The 13,367-nt window shown below is 28.7% G+C and overlaps 3 protein-coding genes across 4 annotated transcripts; 1 reads left to right on the top strand and 2 right to left on the bottom strand.

Annotated features, from left to right (window-relative positions):
* Positions 1 to 403: 403 nt before the first annotated feature.
* Positions 404 to 4,472, top strand: LOC119671979 (gamma-tubulin complex component 5). The gene is made up of 9 exons (XM_038082909.1): positions 404 to 618; positions 669 to 1,094; positions 1,147 to 1,614; positions 1,674 to 2,185; positions 2,244 to 2,973; positions 3,035 to 3,172; positions 3,244 to 3,687; positions 3,743 to 3,956; positions 4,022 to 4,472. Exons 1-9 carry the CDS (start codon positions 541 to 543, stop codon positions 4,063 to 4,065), a joined length of 3,054 nt encoding a protein of 1,017 aa, XP_037938837.1. The 5' UTR covers positions 404 to 540; the 3' UTR covers positions 4,066 to 4,472.
* A 1,572-nt stretch (positions 4,473 to 6,044) lies between these two features.
* LOC119671978 (glycolipid transfer protein) lies at positions 6,045 to 9,408 on the bottom strand. Of its 2 annotated transcripts, none has more exons than XM_038082908.1 (4): positions 8,661 to 9,408; positions 6,761 to 6,816; positions 6,447 to 6,680; positions 6,045 to 6,390 (listed from the first exon to the last, which is right to left on the bottom strand). In XM_038082908.1, the coding sequence occupies exons 1-4, from the start codon at positions 8,773 to 8,775 to the stop codon at positions 6,223 to 6,225; spliced, it is 573 nt and encodes a 190-aa protein (XP_037938836.1). In that variant the 5' UTR covers positions 8,776 to 9,408; the 3' UTR covers positions 6,045 to 6,222. The 2 variants fall into 2 exon arrangements, with proteins under 2 accessions (XP_037938836.1, XP_037938835.1); XM_038082907.1 differs by having other exon boundaries at positions 6,447 to 6,704; positions 8,661 to 9,405.
* Positions 9,409 to 9,426: 18 nt separating this feature from the next.
* On the bottom strand, positions 9,427 to 11,248 carry LOC119671977. The gene has a single exon (XM_038082906.1). It carries the CDS (start codon positions 10,894 to 10,896, stop codon positions 9,445 to 9,447), a length of 1,452 nt encoding a protein of 483 aa, XP_037938834.1. The 5' UTR covers positions 10,897 to 11,248; the 3' UTR covers positions 9,427 to 9,444.
* Between the last annotated feature and the right edge of the window lie 2,119 nt (positions 11,249 to 13,367).

The raw sequence follows: 13,367 nt of genomic DNA, 5'->3' as shown, positions 1-13,367 counted from the left end.
ATGCGCAAATACCAATCAAATAATCTTTAACGAAAAAATTATTGATCGTTTCCACAAAACTTCCACTATATCCATGATGATACATTTCATCCCTTGAGCTTAATACCATACACTTGAACTAGTAAAAAGGGAATGGAAGAGTCAGTTTCGCTCGATGATTCTAATAACATATGCAATTGTCATTTATTTACTATAGAATTAAATTTAAGTTTTTAAGTAAATACTTCAGACATTTCAACAGATTTTATTTATTTTCAATTTTTTAGATTTTTTTTGTATTCAAAATTTTCCCAACTGGGTTCGCCACACATATTACAAATCTGGTATACATTTCAAAATTATGTATATATCGCAACATTTATTTTATTTAGATTTTTTTGACATTTGAATAGGTGTACACTGAACATACTCAACACATCAAATTGTAAATAAGTGGTGAATTAATTTAATTCATTTGTTTACTCTCCGCAATATGTTCCTAGTTTATTAAAGTTAACTAGCTGTAAATAAGTATTTACTGAAAATAATCTTACAAACGAAATGTCCATACAAGAAATACGCAATGAGATAATTAAAGAAAACATACCTCAACTTGTTAAATCTTTAACTGGTTTTAAAGTAAACATTTCAATTTGTAAAACGCAAATAATTAATAATATCTTTACCAGGATGACGATGAAAATTTAAAGGTGTGTGAATCTTTTGCTTGGTCCGTCTTACGTACTTATCGTAAAATAAGTATCAGTAGCCACGAAATAAAGAGAAAGATTGAAGGTATACAAGAGAAATTTACTGCTGAAAATTGTGCAGAATATGCGAAAAAATTTGGAGATTTGTGTAATGTAATCATAACACATCCGTTGTGTCTTAATCATTACGAATTTGATTTAAATTGGGCTCTGGTGGACTTCTTCATTTCAATAGCTTACAATCCAGCAGCAGTACTTCGCAAAAATAAACACAAAATAAAATTACTTGAAGTGCAATCGGATGAACAAAACGACAATAAGATCTATAATAAAAAATACTGGCAAAACTTACTAAATGAAGACTTACCACCACTAAGTACGTTTTCATCTGAATCTGAACTAAGTGTAAGAATTCAAAATTTAATTTTTAACTGTAAATAACATATTTACCCAACAGGATTGGTCGAACGATGAAGAATCAAATGCTAACCAAGACGAAACTACTTCACCCCCTTTCGCAGAGAAAACTCTCAATGAAACGGTATTGATACAACAAAAAATATTAAAATGTACTGCCAATATTAAACCACCACAAAAAGTAGTGCCATATGTTCTATATGATGATAGTAAGGCGAAACAAAATGTAGATACCTTACTGCAAGATAAATGGTGGATAAAAAATTATAAGACAAATGCAGCAAGTATTCGAAGCGTTCACCCAGAGGCACATACAGCTGAAATCTATGAAGAGTTCTTAAAGAGAAATACGTATTTAATATGTGAGCCAGTTTCTACTGCAACTGAGTACTGTCTACTACGTGAAATAATTTGGATGTTTTTTGTGCCCAAAGATTGTTTCTTTTTTAAAGTTAAAGGAGATAGTATTAATATGCGCGAATATGTTACCATACCAAGTTTAACAGTGGTAATTTCCCTTAAATTTGTTAAACCATTTACATTAGTACATTTAAAAAACACTTTCAGAAAGGTCTTCTTGATTACATGGAAAACAAAATTTTACCACACATCAAAATGATGCATAGATTACGAACTTTTATTGAATCAATGCAAGAGAATCAGGGCAAGATAATACCCAAAACTGTCGAATGTTATGCATATAATGTGAATGCATTACTTAATCCTGTAGAAGAGGATCTTTTAAATTATGAAAAACGTCTAATGAACCAACAAAACTTTGACACTAATACTCTAATGAACTTTCAATATACTTTACGTCAGTCTTTAAAGCATTTAGAAAATGTATTTATGATTCATATAAAGGTGGAGCAAAACTTACTCAAACTTCCTCCTCATGTTGCTAGTACGTTTGTACTAACAAGATTATTAAAATATTGTCAGGAAAATGTAAGCACAGAGAAAGTTAATATAGGAATGTCATTATTTCTATCAACATTTAAAGTATACCTTAGTATCATCAACGATTGCTGGAATTTAGGAGTATTAGGTGACTGGCGGCATGAATTTATAGGTGAAAGGTAAACGTTAATGTCTTATTATAAATTATTTTCATTTTAAGTGGTATGTTTGATTCAGAAAGGATGAAGATGATCCTAATTTATATATACGAACTTTCAACAAAGATGAAGATTCTTCGCTTAATATTCCTGTAAACATATCTAATGTTATAACGACATCGCAATTTTATCATTTGATGGTTAAATATTCAAAAGAGGCAGTTTACTCACTTAATATACTAAATGACATCAATCGCATTACAGATTTACATAAATCTCATAAAACAATTGAAATCGATTTGTATGAGGTTTTTATAAACAAAATCATAACTATTGTAAAAAAGATCAATTCCGATGCTAATAATACGCTGAAAGCCGATGTTACTTTAGATACTGAAATTACGACTACACTAGATTCAAAAGCTAGTGACGTTGAGAGAATCTGTACTTCAACTATGCAAACTCAGTTAACCACTTCAGATCCATTTCTAACTTTTGCATTTTCTTATGATGATAATAAACCTGAAGTTATAAGTAAAGCTGCTTCGGGATCCCAATATCATAATTGGGGCGCACTACAAATATGTCAATACTTTAATAAATTTCCAAATGGCTTGCAACTTAATTTAATGGTATTGGATGCCTTGGCAATAGTTTTAAAAACTCGTCTCAATCTTACTAATTCGTTTTTGATAAAACTTTACTTTGAAGAATATTGTATTGAAATACATTTACAAAATATAAGAAAGGTTTTCTTACTTGAATCGGCAGATCTGATGTATTACTTTTTTGAAAAATTATTTACTCAGGTGTGTAATGCATGATTATTGTTATGAGATGTGAGTTTCCTATATGTTCTTCATTTTCTAGATTGAGTCTAATGAACTTTGGGCTAATGAATACATATTAACTTCGCGGTTGGATGATGTAATAAATGCCAAACTTCCATGGATGACTGCCATGTTTCGCGTTAAACTTGCTCCAAATTACACCACTTTTTCAAGTAAAGTAAGTTCATAAAATATTTTATTATATAAAAAAAAAATTAACTTTCTTCAAATTGCATAAATATCTTAAAGGTAATAAAAGCTGTAGATGAGTTTTTAATAGTTTACAATACACCATTAGAGATTGCATATATTATTAATGACAAACAATTGGAATATTACAATCAGCTTATGAATTTCCTACTGAAAGTTAAATATGCAGTAATGACTCTAAATAATTTAACATTTTCTACTGCGGATAAACGAATGCGTTCACTTTCGCCCTTTGATACAATTGACTTGACAATGCGCCGTTTGGAAATGCTCCGTTTATGGATGATGTATGCTGTACAAAATATACAAAATTATTTAATGACCACTGTGTTAAGTTCAGAAAATCAAAATTTCGATACACAATTAAAAGAATGCAAAAATCTAACTGAAATTAAAGATCTGCATAAAAACTATATAAATATTATTATAGAACGATGTTTTCTAACAAATAAATTAAAACATTTGAAACTTGGCATTGAACAGGTATACATTTTAACTACTTTAAACCGTAACCTTCGACATAGTTTACTTTTTTTAGCTTCTTCATATGGTTTTAATTGTTAAACTAGATTGGGCAGATTGTATCAAACAATTAAATCGAAAGCATCCTTTAGCTGAAGATGTAGATGAAAATTTACAGCAAAGTCGTTACAATATACAAATAGATGAACTTGAAATTACTTATATACGCATACACCAATATATTGCAGACTCATTACACAATGAGGTTTATTTAAATCAAAATAATTATTGTAAGCATAACTTAAGACATAACTTAAGCAAAAAAAAAATAATTATAAAATATTCATTTTTACAGTATCCGGACTAGATTCTGCATTTTGTACAAGCGTTCCTTATTGATATATCAATAAGGATATTATTTCGATCAAAACCCGTTATAGTGAATTGACTGCCAGTTTCTCTGCTTTGCCTAAAAAGCAAACTATGAGTTGCTTACTTTGTTTGTGTATTTGTCATATTAATGCTATGATTAAATTTCTATTATTATAGTATAAACGCGAATGGATAATTTCAGAAAATCATATTAAAATTAATTATAGTGATTTGCGAAACAATGCACCGCTGAAGATCATGGACTAATTTGGCTTCACGCGTTTATTATACAAGCATCCAGATAAGCTCTATGGTAGTCAAAGTATTCATGTGTTATTATTAACTAATAGTTAACCATATTTTAAACATTAAAGTATAAAAATTAAAATTTCATCAATAATTAAGAAAACTGGCGAAAAGTACGTTATTAAAGTATTTATATAAATTTATATTAAAATAAAATAAAATAAAAATAGAAGTTCAAACAAACTCTTTAAAAAGTATAGAAAACTGAACAGAACAAGGTTCTGTTGTAGAAGTTATACTTAAACCAGTTTACACATACGTCATAGAAGTTTGGAGTACTACATGATTTTCAATAAAGAAATATTATAAAGACATCAATAAAAAATATCACAAGATATAGTAAAACTTCATGATATGTAACAAACTTCTTCATCCAATGACTTCGAAAATCCTTTTGTAAAAAAAGAAATTCGAAAATACAGTAATAGAAAGCCTGGTTTTTTGACCTACCAAATAATATTGTGTAATTCGTTTAAATTGAAATAAGGTATTATTAGTATAAAAAACGATTTTATGGAGTTCAGCTTTGTTATTAATACAACTAAATATAAGGACAAAAGAATACTAAGAGTTAATGTAATAAGGGTTGACACTACAGTTATTGAACGAATGCCCAATGCTTGCAATATTTTCCATGGCAACAGATTTTAATTTCCACTAATTAGTTGTTGTAAAAACATATGTAAGTGTAATAAATGGCTAAATTAGATATTCAAACATTAAAAGGTATTTCAATTCTATTATTTGTTGAAAAATTAATGCTGTAATAATGATTTATTTACATAAATTTAGACGCGCCGTACAAAGCAAATCTACTATTGCAAATGTTGTTGCTGTTAAACGTTTTTTTGTTTGTGGTATTTTGTTTGATTTATGGATTTTATATTCTCGATATTGTATGTGAAAAGAAATCAGAATGGGCAGAAATTACTTATTAATTAATCTTACTATAAATTTTAAATAATTCTTTTCGAATAACAGATAACAGAACTAACAAATTTTCATAGCAGTTTCACCATAATTGCCTTCGTGGTTGAGATTACAGTGGAACCTTGGCGGTTGTACATGGGCTACAGAGGCAATTTGAAAGCAAAGGTTATTTATATATTATGTTAAATACGTACATAAATTTATTTTGTATAATTTTTAATAGATTGGACACTTGAGTACATTTTTAGCAGCTTTTCCTTTAATTCAATTGCCGCTATTACTTTTTTTGCTCTTATCAGTGAAAAGTCCCAAGATGCTCATAACTATTTTGCTAGCGATCTATATTAATGTTCTGTGTCTCGAAACAATAGTGGGCATTATAACTTGGCGTAGTATGTCACATCACCAAACTGAACTATACAAATTAAAAAGACAAATGCGCATACAAGAACATAATTCATTTATTATTAATAAAAATATTTAATATATATATATAAATAATTAATTTCTTTTATCTTACACTGAAACGTGCATTATTATTAAAATTTTTTCGAATGTTAAATGGTTGCATTATGTTTACAATTAAAAGAATCTATGCAGTTACAATAATTTGTATTCAAAACAATAATACTTATTTAAATTATTTAATCTAATTACTTTGATTAATTAAACTTTTAATTTGTTAACGTCAAATTAATTTTACTATTTTGTAAATATTTTATAAGATATTTGAATATACTTTGTTACAAAGTCGAACGTATTTGCGTATTTGCGTATTTGCTGTTATTTTAAAAATTTTTAGCGGCATTGCAAGAAGACTCTATTTTGATATAAAATACTATTCTTTTATTTAATACTAAAACTCATCACTTAATACAATTTAACTGATTGTGTTGTTAAATTTCTAACCAAAGCATCGTTATATAAATGATTTATTTTCAGATAATTTTAAGGTTTACTTGCATCGTCTAAATTATATTTCTTTAATAAAATGTCAATTCTATTTAGATGTTTGCGCATAATTGGTAAAAAAATTTCTAATACTTCCAAATTTTCGTCATGGGCAGCACCATTTCCAATAAGCTGAGTTCTCGAGGGGACCCAACTATAAATTATCTAAAAATAAAAAGAACTTTAACATAAGTAAGGGTGACTATTGACTTAAATAGAACCTTGACAGTGCTCTGCACCAAGAAACCATGATAAGGTTTTAGTGTATTTTCGTAGGCATTCTGTAAATGATGTTTTAAACTTTCTGTGTTCTGTTTGTCATGAAAAATATTTTCAAAGAATTTGCAAATTAATTGTAATCCCCGTTTTAACCACAGCAAAGCATTTGCAGCAAAGTTATCCACGTTCACGTTTAATGTAATCATGTCCTCCAAGTATTCATATTTAATTTCATCCTTTTCAAAAGATTTTTTTAGTTTCTTAAAGTGACAGAACTATTTAATTTATATTACAGAAAATAATTTGATGTATTTACCAATATATTTCCATTCATATCACTAATCACAGGTGAAAAAAGCTTTCCAAATGTTTCTACAATAATAAATTAATTAGTTTTTGATTTTACCTAATAGCCAAATTGTTAATAAAAATAATGAAAATAACTCTTATTGGCTTTGAGAGAAATTATAATCAGTTCAAAAAATATGATAAAATAAAGTAATCAGTAATTTACGAATATATAACAGAAAGGATTATAAAATAAATTTTTACTAATTAAAGATCATATATGCTTTAACACATAACAGTACTGAAAGCGTCCATTTTATATATTTGAATCCCATTCATTATCGTAATTACCCATATTCGAAATTAACTTTTGGTCACGAAGTCTCCGGATGCTTCGTTGAAATTCGATGAATCGGATTCTTCTATAATTTCATAACACCGAATACGAAGAACAGTAATAGAAAGTTATGCACTATCACTACCTGCATTAAAAATTGCGCATCGATGTTTGAACCGAGTAGGTTCATAACTTTTTAAACGATCTTAGTCAGCTAAGTCTCCTTATAGAGTATCGTAAGCTTTATTAAAGATTACAAATGGTTTTTTACCTTTCGACTTTTGTACGATAACATGAAGTGTCATAGACATAGTCGAATTCTTATGATCAACATTATAGCCTAACCTAAATATGCGATATAGGGCAAATGATTTTTTGGTCACAAATAGAAATTAATTTTTCTTAATTAAATATTTACAATTTACAATAATTGAAAGAATTTGTTAGCATTAAATATTTAATCTTAATCAAAACAAAAATTATTTTGTTAACAATAAATAAATAAATAAATAAATATAAATAAATAAATAAATAAATTACAATCAAAAAAATCTGGTCGTCTATATTATGTTTACTTGCTAGTTAGATAGTTTCATAAAAACAATGAAAATTAGTCATCAAAGATAAAATTTATTGTCGTCGAATATTGCCAAAAATTTTCAAATAATGATTAATAATTTAACGAGTCTTAAAGTCTACATTTACATGATGACCCATATGGCTAAATGAGTAACATTAATCAATTAAAAAAAAACTATTAAAACTTCCAATATTCAAGTGGCGGATATAATTTTTGTAGTACTCTATTTTAATAAAAATAATAATAAAAAAGTAAGTACTACAGAGAACCAAAAAAAATAACAAAATTTACAAAATTACTAAACAAATTATAATTAAACTAATGTTTATATTTTTAGAGATCTAATTGATAGCAGTGTACCACTCTGTCTTCTAATATTTCTGTAATATAACGATAGGTTTTACTTCCCCAGTCATTCATCTTTTTATATGATCAAATATTGCTCACTCCTCGCAATACACTAGGAATGAATAATAGAAAGAAATTTCTTATTAAATCTTTCTTTTTAACCGAAATTTAAAATGAGATTATATTATTTGAGAGTACTCCAAACAATATTTATCTAATTAATAGTACGTAAATAGTAGATAGATCGAAAATAGTAATATGGAATTCGATTCGTATTAAAATAAATCCGAAAACAATAAAAAGAATTTAATCTAAAAAAATGGAAATAATAGATATTTATTAATTTACTAAATTTTACTATACTATCTGTAGATATTTTATATATATATGAAATTTATTTGACAGTGTATTAACTCATACCGTTATACTCGTATATGTTAATATCTTTACCTCATCAATTGTCATAAACATGTTTCCTATTTACCTATTAAGCTATCTATGTGTGTATGATATTTTGCTATGAAAACAAAGTATTAAAAAATGTATTAGTATTTGTTAACAAATTTATAATGACTCGAACGATTTGAACTTGATTTTATTTTAATAAATATTATAATTGAAAAAAGATTAATGCAAAAATATAAACTAGTTATAGTGACTCACCAAGGACTGATACGATTTCTGTGGCTGCTTCCAGAAAGGCAACGGTTTGTACTTTTTCCTCATCTACTTTTGGGAAACCTTTCAGTTTTTTGAATTGAATTCTTGGTTGTTCCATTTCTTTTTAGTTTAGCTCAAAATTTATTTGTGTACTTCGATAATATTTTTAATATTAATAAATAAACGTTTTGACACGTTCCGCTTCAGCTTTGTAACTATGAACTCTGATTTAGCACTAAGTTCATTTAATAAAAACAAATTCTATTTGCCATCGATTCAGCTTTAAATACATAATTATCTTATCAGTAGTGCGTGTGTTCGCCTGTTTCAGTTATCATTCAATTGATAAATTTTCACTTTCGGTAATCACCAAAGACAAACTGGAATGTTTACATTTAATCAAGCATTGATGACGTATCAAATTGAGTGTTGCGAATAACTGCGACAAACCGAATTCTTGACTCACTTCTGTCTGCTACTGATCGACTCATTCGAACGACTCTCAATCAAAAGCCACGAACGTTTCATCATAACCACACGTGATTTGTGAAGATGTTCGCTTTTCTCTGTACGTTTTTGTGGCTTCTGAAAGCATGCAAGTATCAATTATTTTTATTTCATTTTAACGCGAACTCAATGAAGAGTTTTTTGTACTGCGGTTTGTTGTATAGTTTATTAATCACCATGTAGTACATAGAAATCCTAGTGTGTTCCTACTTAAAATAAAATTACAAATTCTAATTTGCAGATTATAGATTCTTAGATACACCAAAATAATTTAGCATATTTAATCTCTTCCACAACAAATGTTCTGGCCATTTATGACCATCACAAATAAATAGTGCGACTTTGATTTTACGTTCTGAGTTACTTCTCTTGGAACTTCAAAATAATATACAGGTAAAGAATCATCAAATTCATAAAAGTTTTCCACTAGACTGTTTTCCTTACGACGCACCTCAATGATTTTGAAGGGAATTTTGCTACTTTCAATTATAATGCAATATCCATTCAAATTTAAAAAGATTTCAGCCTTCTCCTCCACCCTGGAACTGTATATCCATTTATGCTTCGATAGTATCAAAGCACAACTTCGCGTAAAGTAAAATGCATCATTTAATTTTTGTTCATGATATTTTTCCAAAAAGCTATTTGACTGTCGTTTAACTTGAGTTAATCGTGGTTGAATAGTTTTTATTTTAGTTGTTTCTCCTTCAACAATAATTCTATTTGGCAAATTTTCAGTTTTATTGTCTATTGTGAACAAACGATTAACATAGTCAAATCCATTACCCATCACACCTTCAATAGTGTGTCCTAAATCAAATATGTGCCCCAGTTCGTGACAAATAGCGCCCAAAGTGGTAGCATAAACACCTCCATAAGTTCGCCGATAGTTACTATCGTCTGGAAGCAAGGCCAAGTCAATGGGTTTTTGATTATAGAAACAATTAATTATATTTCCAAAAGTTTTTGGCCAAGCATAGAAATAAGCGGTTCCAAATAAGGCAAGACCACCGCCTCCCAAAGCTGCATGCGCTTTCAAATGTTTTCTTATATTCGCATAACTGAAATCACCACTCGCCACCACAGCCGCGCTATCATACTTTGTGCATGCAATAAATGCTACAAATTTCAGATATGTATTAGCTGCCCATTGGGAAGTTAGTATCTCTTCTGCAATAACTTGCCAAATTTCTGTCTCACTAAGCTCCCAGGCTTGTTCGCATTTAAGTGAAGTATAGAACAGGTGACAGGAACCATTTAGATTAAACGTATCTCTAGCGAATCCAGCAGCACGCAATTTATCAGCATAAATACACTGCACTAAGCGCAAGTTTAGATCAATTATCTGTAATGCACTCTGAGTGTCAATATCTTTAACTAGCTGTTCTTCGTCACTACACACAACGTAAATGGGCTGAATTTTGTAACAATTTTCATTAATTTTAAATAAAACATTAAGTTCACGCTCAGCGCTGCAAAAGTTAAATTTTAGTTTTAGAATTTTTACCACATTACTCGCTTCGTAGGATTGCAAATCTAGTAAAAATTTATATTCACCAGCACGCGAAATGCACGTTTTAAGAATCCTCTCTTCCAAATGCAAAAATATCTCAGATTCTTTGAAACAATAGTTTGCGACGCGACCTTTGATCAATAATATTGAATGCCTTATAGTTTCGCCGTCACTAATATTTAAAACTTCAATAAAATGATTCTTGCAACAACGAGACATGACAAACTTTATAAATGTAAATAATCCTAATTTGGAAATTTTTCCAAATGCAAAAATATCTCAGATTCTTTGAAACAATAGTTTGCGACGCGACCTTTGATCAATAATATTGAATGCCTTATAGTTTCGCCGTCACTAATATTTAAAACTTCAATAAAATGATTCTTGCAACAACGAGACATGACAAACTTTATAAATGTAAATAATCCTAATTTGGAAATTTTTTTTGAAGGATGCAAAAATCAGCTGATACACACTGCATTAAGATTCTCTCTTTAGACAGATAAGGTGTTGTATATAGAATTTTCGTTTACATAGTTTTTTGTGTACTTAATATGTATTGATTATAAAATTACTATATCACGATAATAATACATTCACACTGTCTTATTTAGGTATTTGGTCATTTATATTAATAAGTGAACGCTCACATTATAATGAGCTCATTTATGAACCTAAGGGCCATGTTATGCAGAGTGTCTCGGGCACGGCAAATTACGCTCTTTCAGGCTATGCCAAAAATGCATGTTATGCAGAGTGTCACATCAGTATTGCCAATTTTGTATTTTTACTACTTCTTGGTTGTGCCTAAATTTAAAAGGAAATTTAGGTATGCTCACTTTCAATTTGCCACCAAAAATAACTCGCATGAAAAAATACATAGAGGCTGTAATAATGTTAATTTATTATTGTATTATCTTATAATAATTGTTAACAGTACTTACGCGTTTCTTTAAAATCGGAAAGAGTAATAATTATATTATTAGCGATTTATAAAAAAAATACTGTGTTGCCATACTGCCATTTTTTCTCCAAAACGTACTAGAATTGTAGTAGTTTGCTCCTAAAAGGCGCAAATTTTAAAATTTATTACTAAACAACACTGTTTTGCTTTAGTGCCGGGGCACAAATACGCCGGCTCTCATGCCGGAGTTTGAACGGCCATATTGTTTTCTCTCACTTGCTCAAATTTAAAATATGCATTGAAAACAACAACAATTGTACTCCGTGCCCGAGACACTTTACATAACATGGCCCTAATAGAACTTTTATAAACTTCACTTAATAATAGCTGCGTTTCAGCAAACATGATCCGCTCAATGATCTGGAACATCTTTGCTGAAACGATACGGATCACGTTTGAAAATAATTGGCAACGCATGAATTATGCCAGTTGGGTTTGTGTACAAAATTTTTGATTTGTGTGATTAATTTTGGCACTAAAAAAATATGTGAGAAAATTTTGAATACAAAAAATCTAAAAAATAGAAAAAAAATAAAATTTGTTGAAATGTCTGAAGTATTAAATGTAAGTTTTTATTTAGTATTTACTTAAAAACTTAAATTTAATTCTATAGTAAATAAATGAAAATTGCAGGTTTTATTAGAATTATCAAGCAAAACTGACTCCTCTATTTTCTTTTTAAACACTAGTCCAAGTTTATTAAGCTCAGGGGATGAAGTGCATCAGCATGGATATAGTGGAAATTTTGTGGAAATGATCAATAATTGTTCCGTTAAAGACTATTTGATTGATATTTGCGCATAAAATATACAATTGCTATATATTAATTATGTTTCATATTTTAATAGATTTGTTAATAAATTCCAATCAGCGAGTGCAAAATAACCGTGATGATCACAATCGGACGAGAGTAATGAATGAATTTTATATATTTTTGTAGTATATGGCAAATATGAATACTTTTTCCGAATTTGATATTTGTTTTGGCATACCAAGAGCTTCTGTATGGAGAATAATTAAAAGAATTAGTGTTTAGCGTATATCAATTGGACACTAATTTATAAAATACGCACTTGCTAATAATGCAAAAGTGGAAGTTTCGAACAAATTCCCGTTCGTATTAGTTGCATAGACCGTATACATGTAAAAATAAATGCACCAAACCATAGCAAATAGGATTATTTCAAAAGGAAGCATGACTGGCTTAATCTTGCAGGCAGTTTGTGATGAAAATGGATTTTTTATAAACGTGTATGTTGGAGAGCCTGGTTCCTTATGTATTGTTCTGTTTTAATTAAATAAATATATTCAACTTAATTTATATACATTCATTTCAAATTAATTGATTTTAATAAATTATCAAACACTTTTTCAATAATAATAAAACGTAAATAAATAAAGTAATAATTTTTGTTATAGTTATAGTTAAAGCATTACTTTAAACAAAGAAATAAATAATAATGACATATTAAATAAATAAGTACATAAAATAAATAATAAATAAATAAAATCAATAATAAATAAATATAAATGTAGATTTGTTTATAATTTTACTGCACCGTTGCATCGCATTGCCAACCTCATTTGCATTAAAATGCGTTCCACTTTTATCTTTTACATACATTCCACATTGAACCAGAAAGTGAACCAGATCAATTGCTGGTTCACCCCATTGTTTTTGTTTTGCATGTAAAATTGAGCGGATCATGTTTGCTGAAACGCAGCT

Source organism: Teleopsis dalmanni, chromosome 1, assembly GCF_002237135.1.
Source record: "Teleopsis dalmanni isolate 2A chromosome 1, ASM223713v2, whole genome shotgun sequence".
Taxonomy (NCBI): Eukaryota; Metazoa; Arthropoda; class Insecta; order Diptera; family Diopsidae; genus Teleopsis; species Teleopsis dalmanni.
This window is presented reverse-complemented; position numbering and strand designations above follow the sequence as displayed.

What these genes read in the sequence shown, in the direction of transcription:
- LOC119671977 (XM_038082906.1), bottom strand. Translation starts at nt 10,896, where the DNA reads ATGTCTCGTTGTTGCAAGAATCATTTTATTGAAGTTTTAAATATTAGT.
- LOC119671979 (XM_038082909.1), top strand. Translation starts at nt 541, where the DNA reads ATGTCCATACAAGAAATACGCAATGAGATAATTAAAGAAAACATACCT. An exon ending in CCATACCAAGTTTAACAGTG is followed by an intron (nt 1,615 to 1,673) that starts GTAATTTCCCTT and finishes AAACACTTTCAG; the next exon opens with AAAGGTCTTCTTGATTACAT. An exon ending in TGAAACTTGGCATTGAACAG is followed by an intron (nt 3,688 to 3,742) that starts GTATACATTTTA and finishes TACTTTTTTTAG; the next exon opens with CTTCTTCATATGGTTTTAAT.
- LOC119671978 (XM_038082907.1), bottom strand. Translation starts at nt 8,775, where the DNA reads ATGGAACAACCAAGAATTCAATTCAAAAAACTGAAAGGTTTCCCAAAA. An exon ending in ATATGAATGGAAATATATTG is followed by an intron (nt 6,705 to 6,760) that starts GTAAATACATCA and finishes TGTCACTTTAAG; the next exon opens with AAACTAAAAAAATCTTTTGA. An exon ending in TGGTGCAGAGCACTGTCAAG is followed by an intron (nt 6,391 to 6,446) that starts GTTCTATTTAAG and finishes TTTTATTTTTAG; the next exon opens with ATAATTTATAGTTGGGTCCC.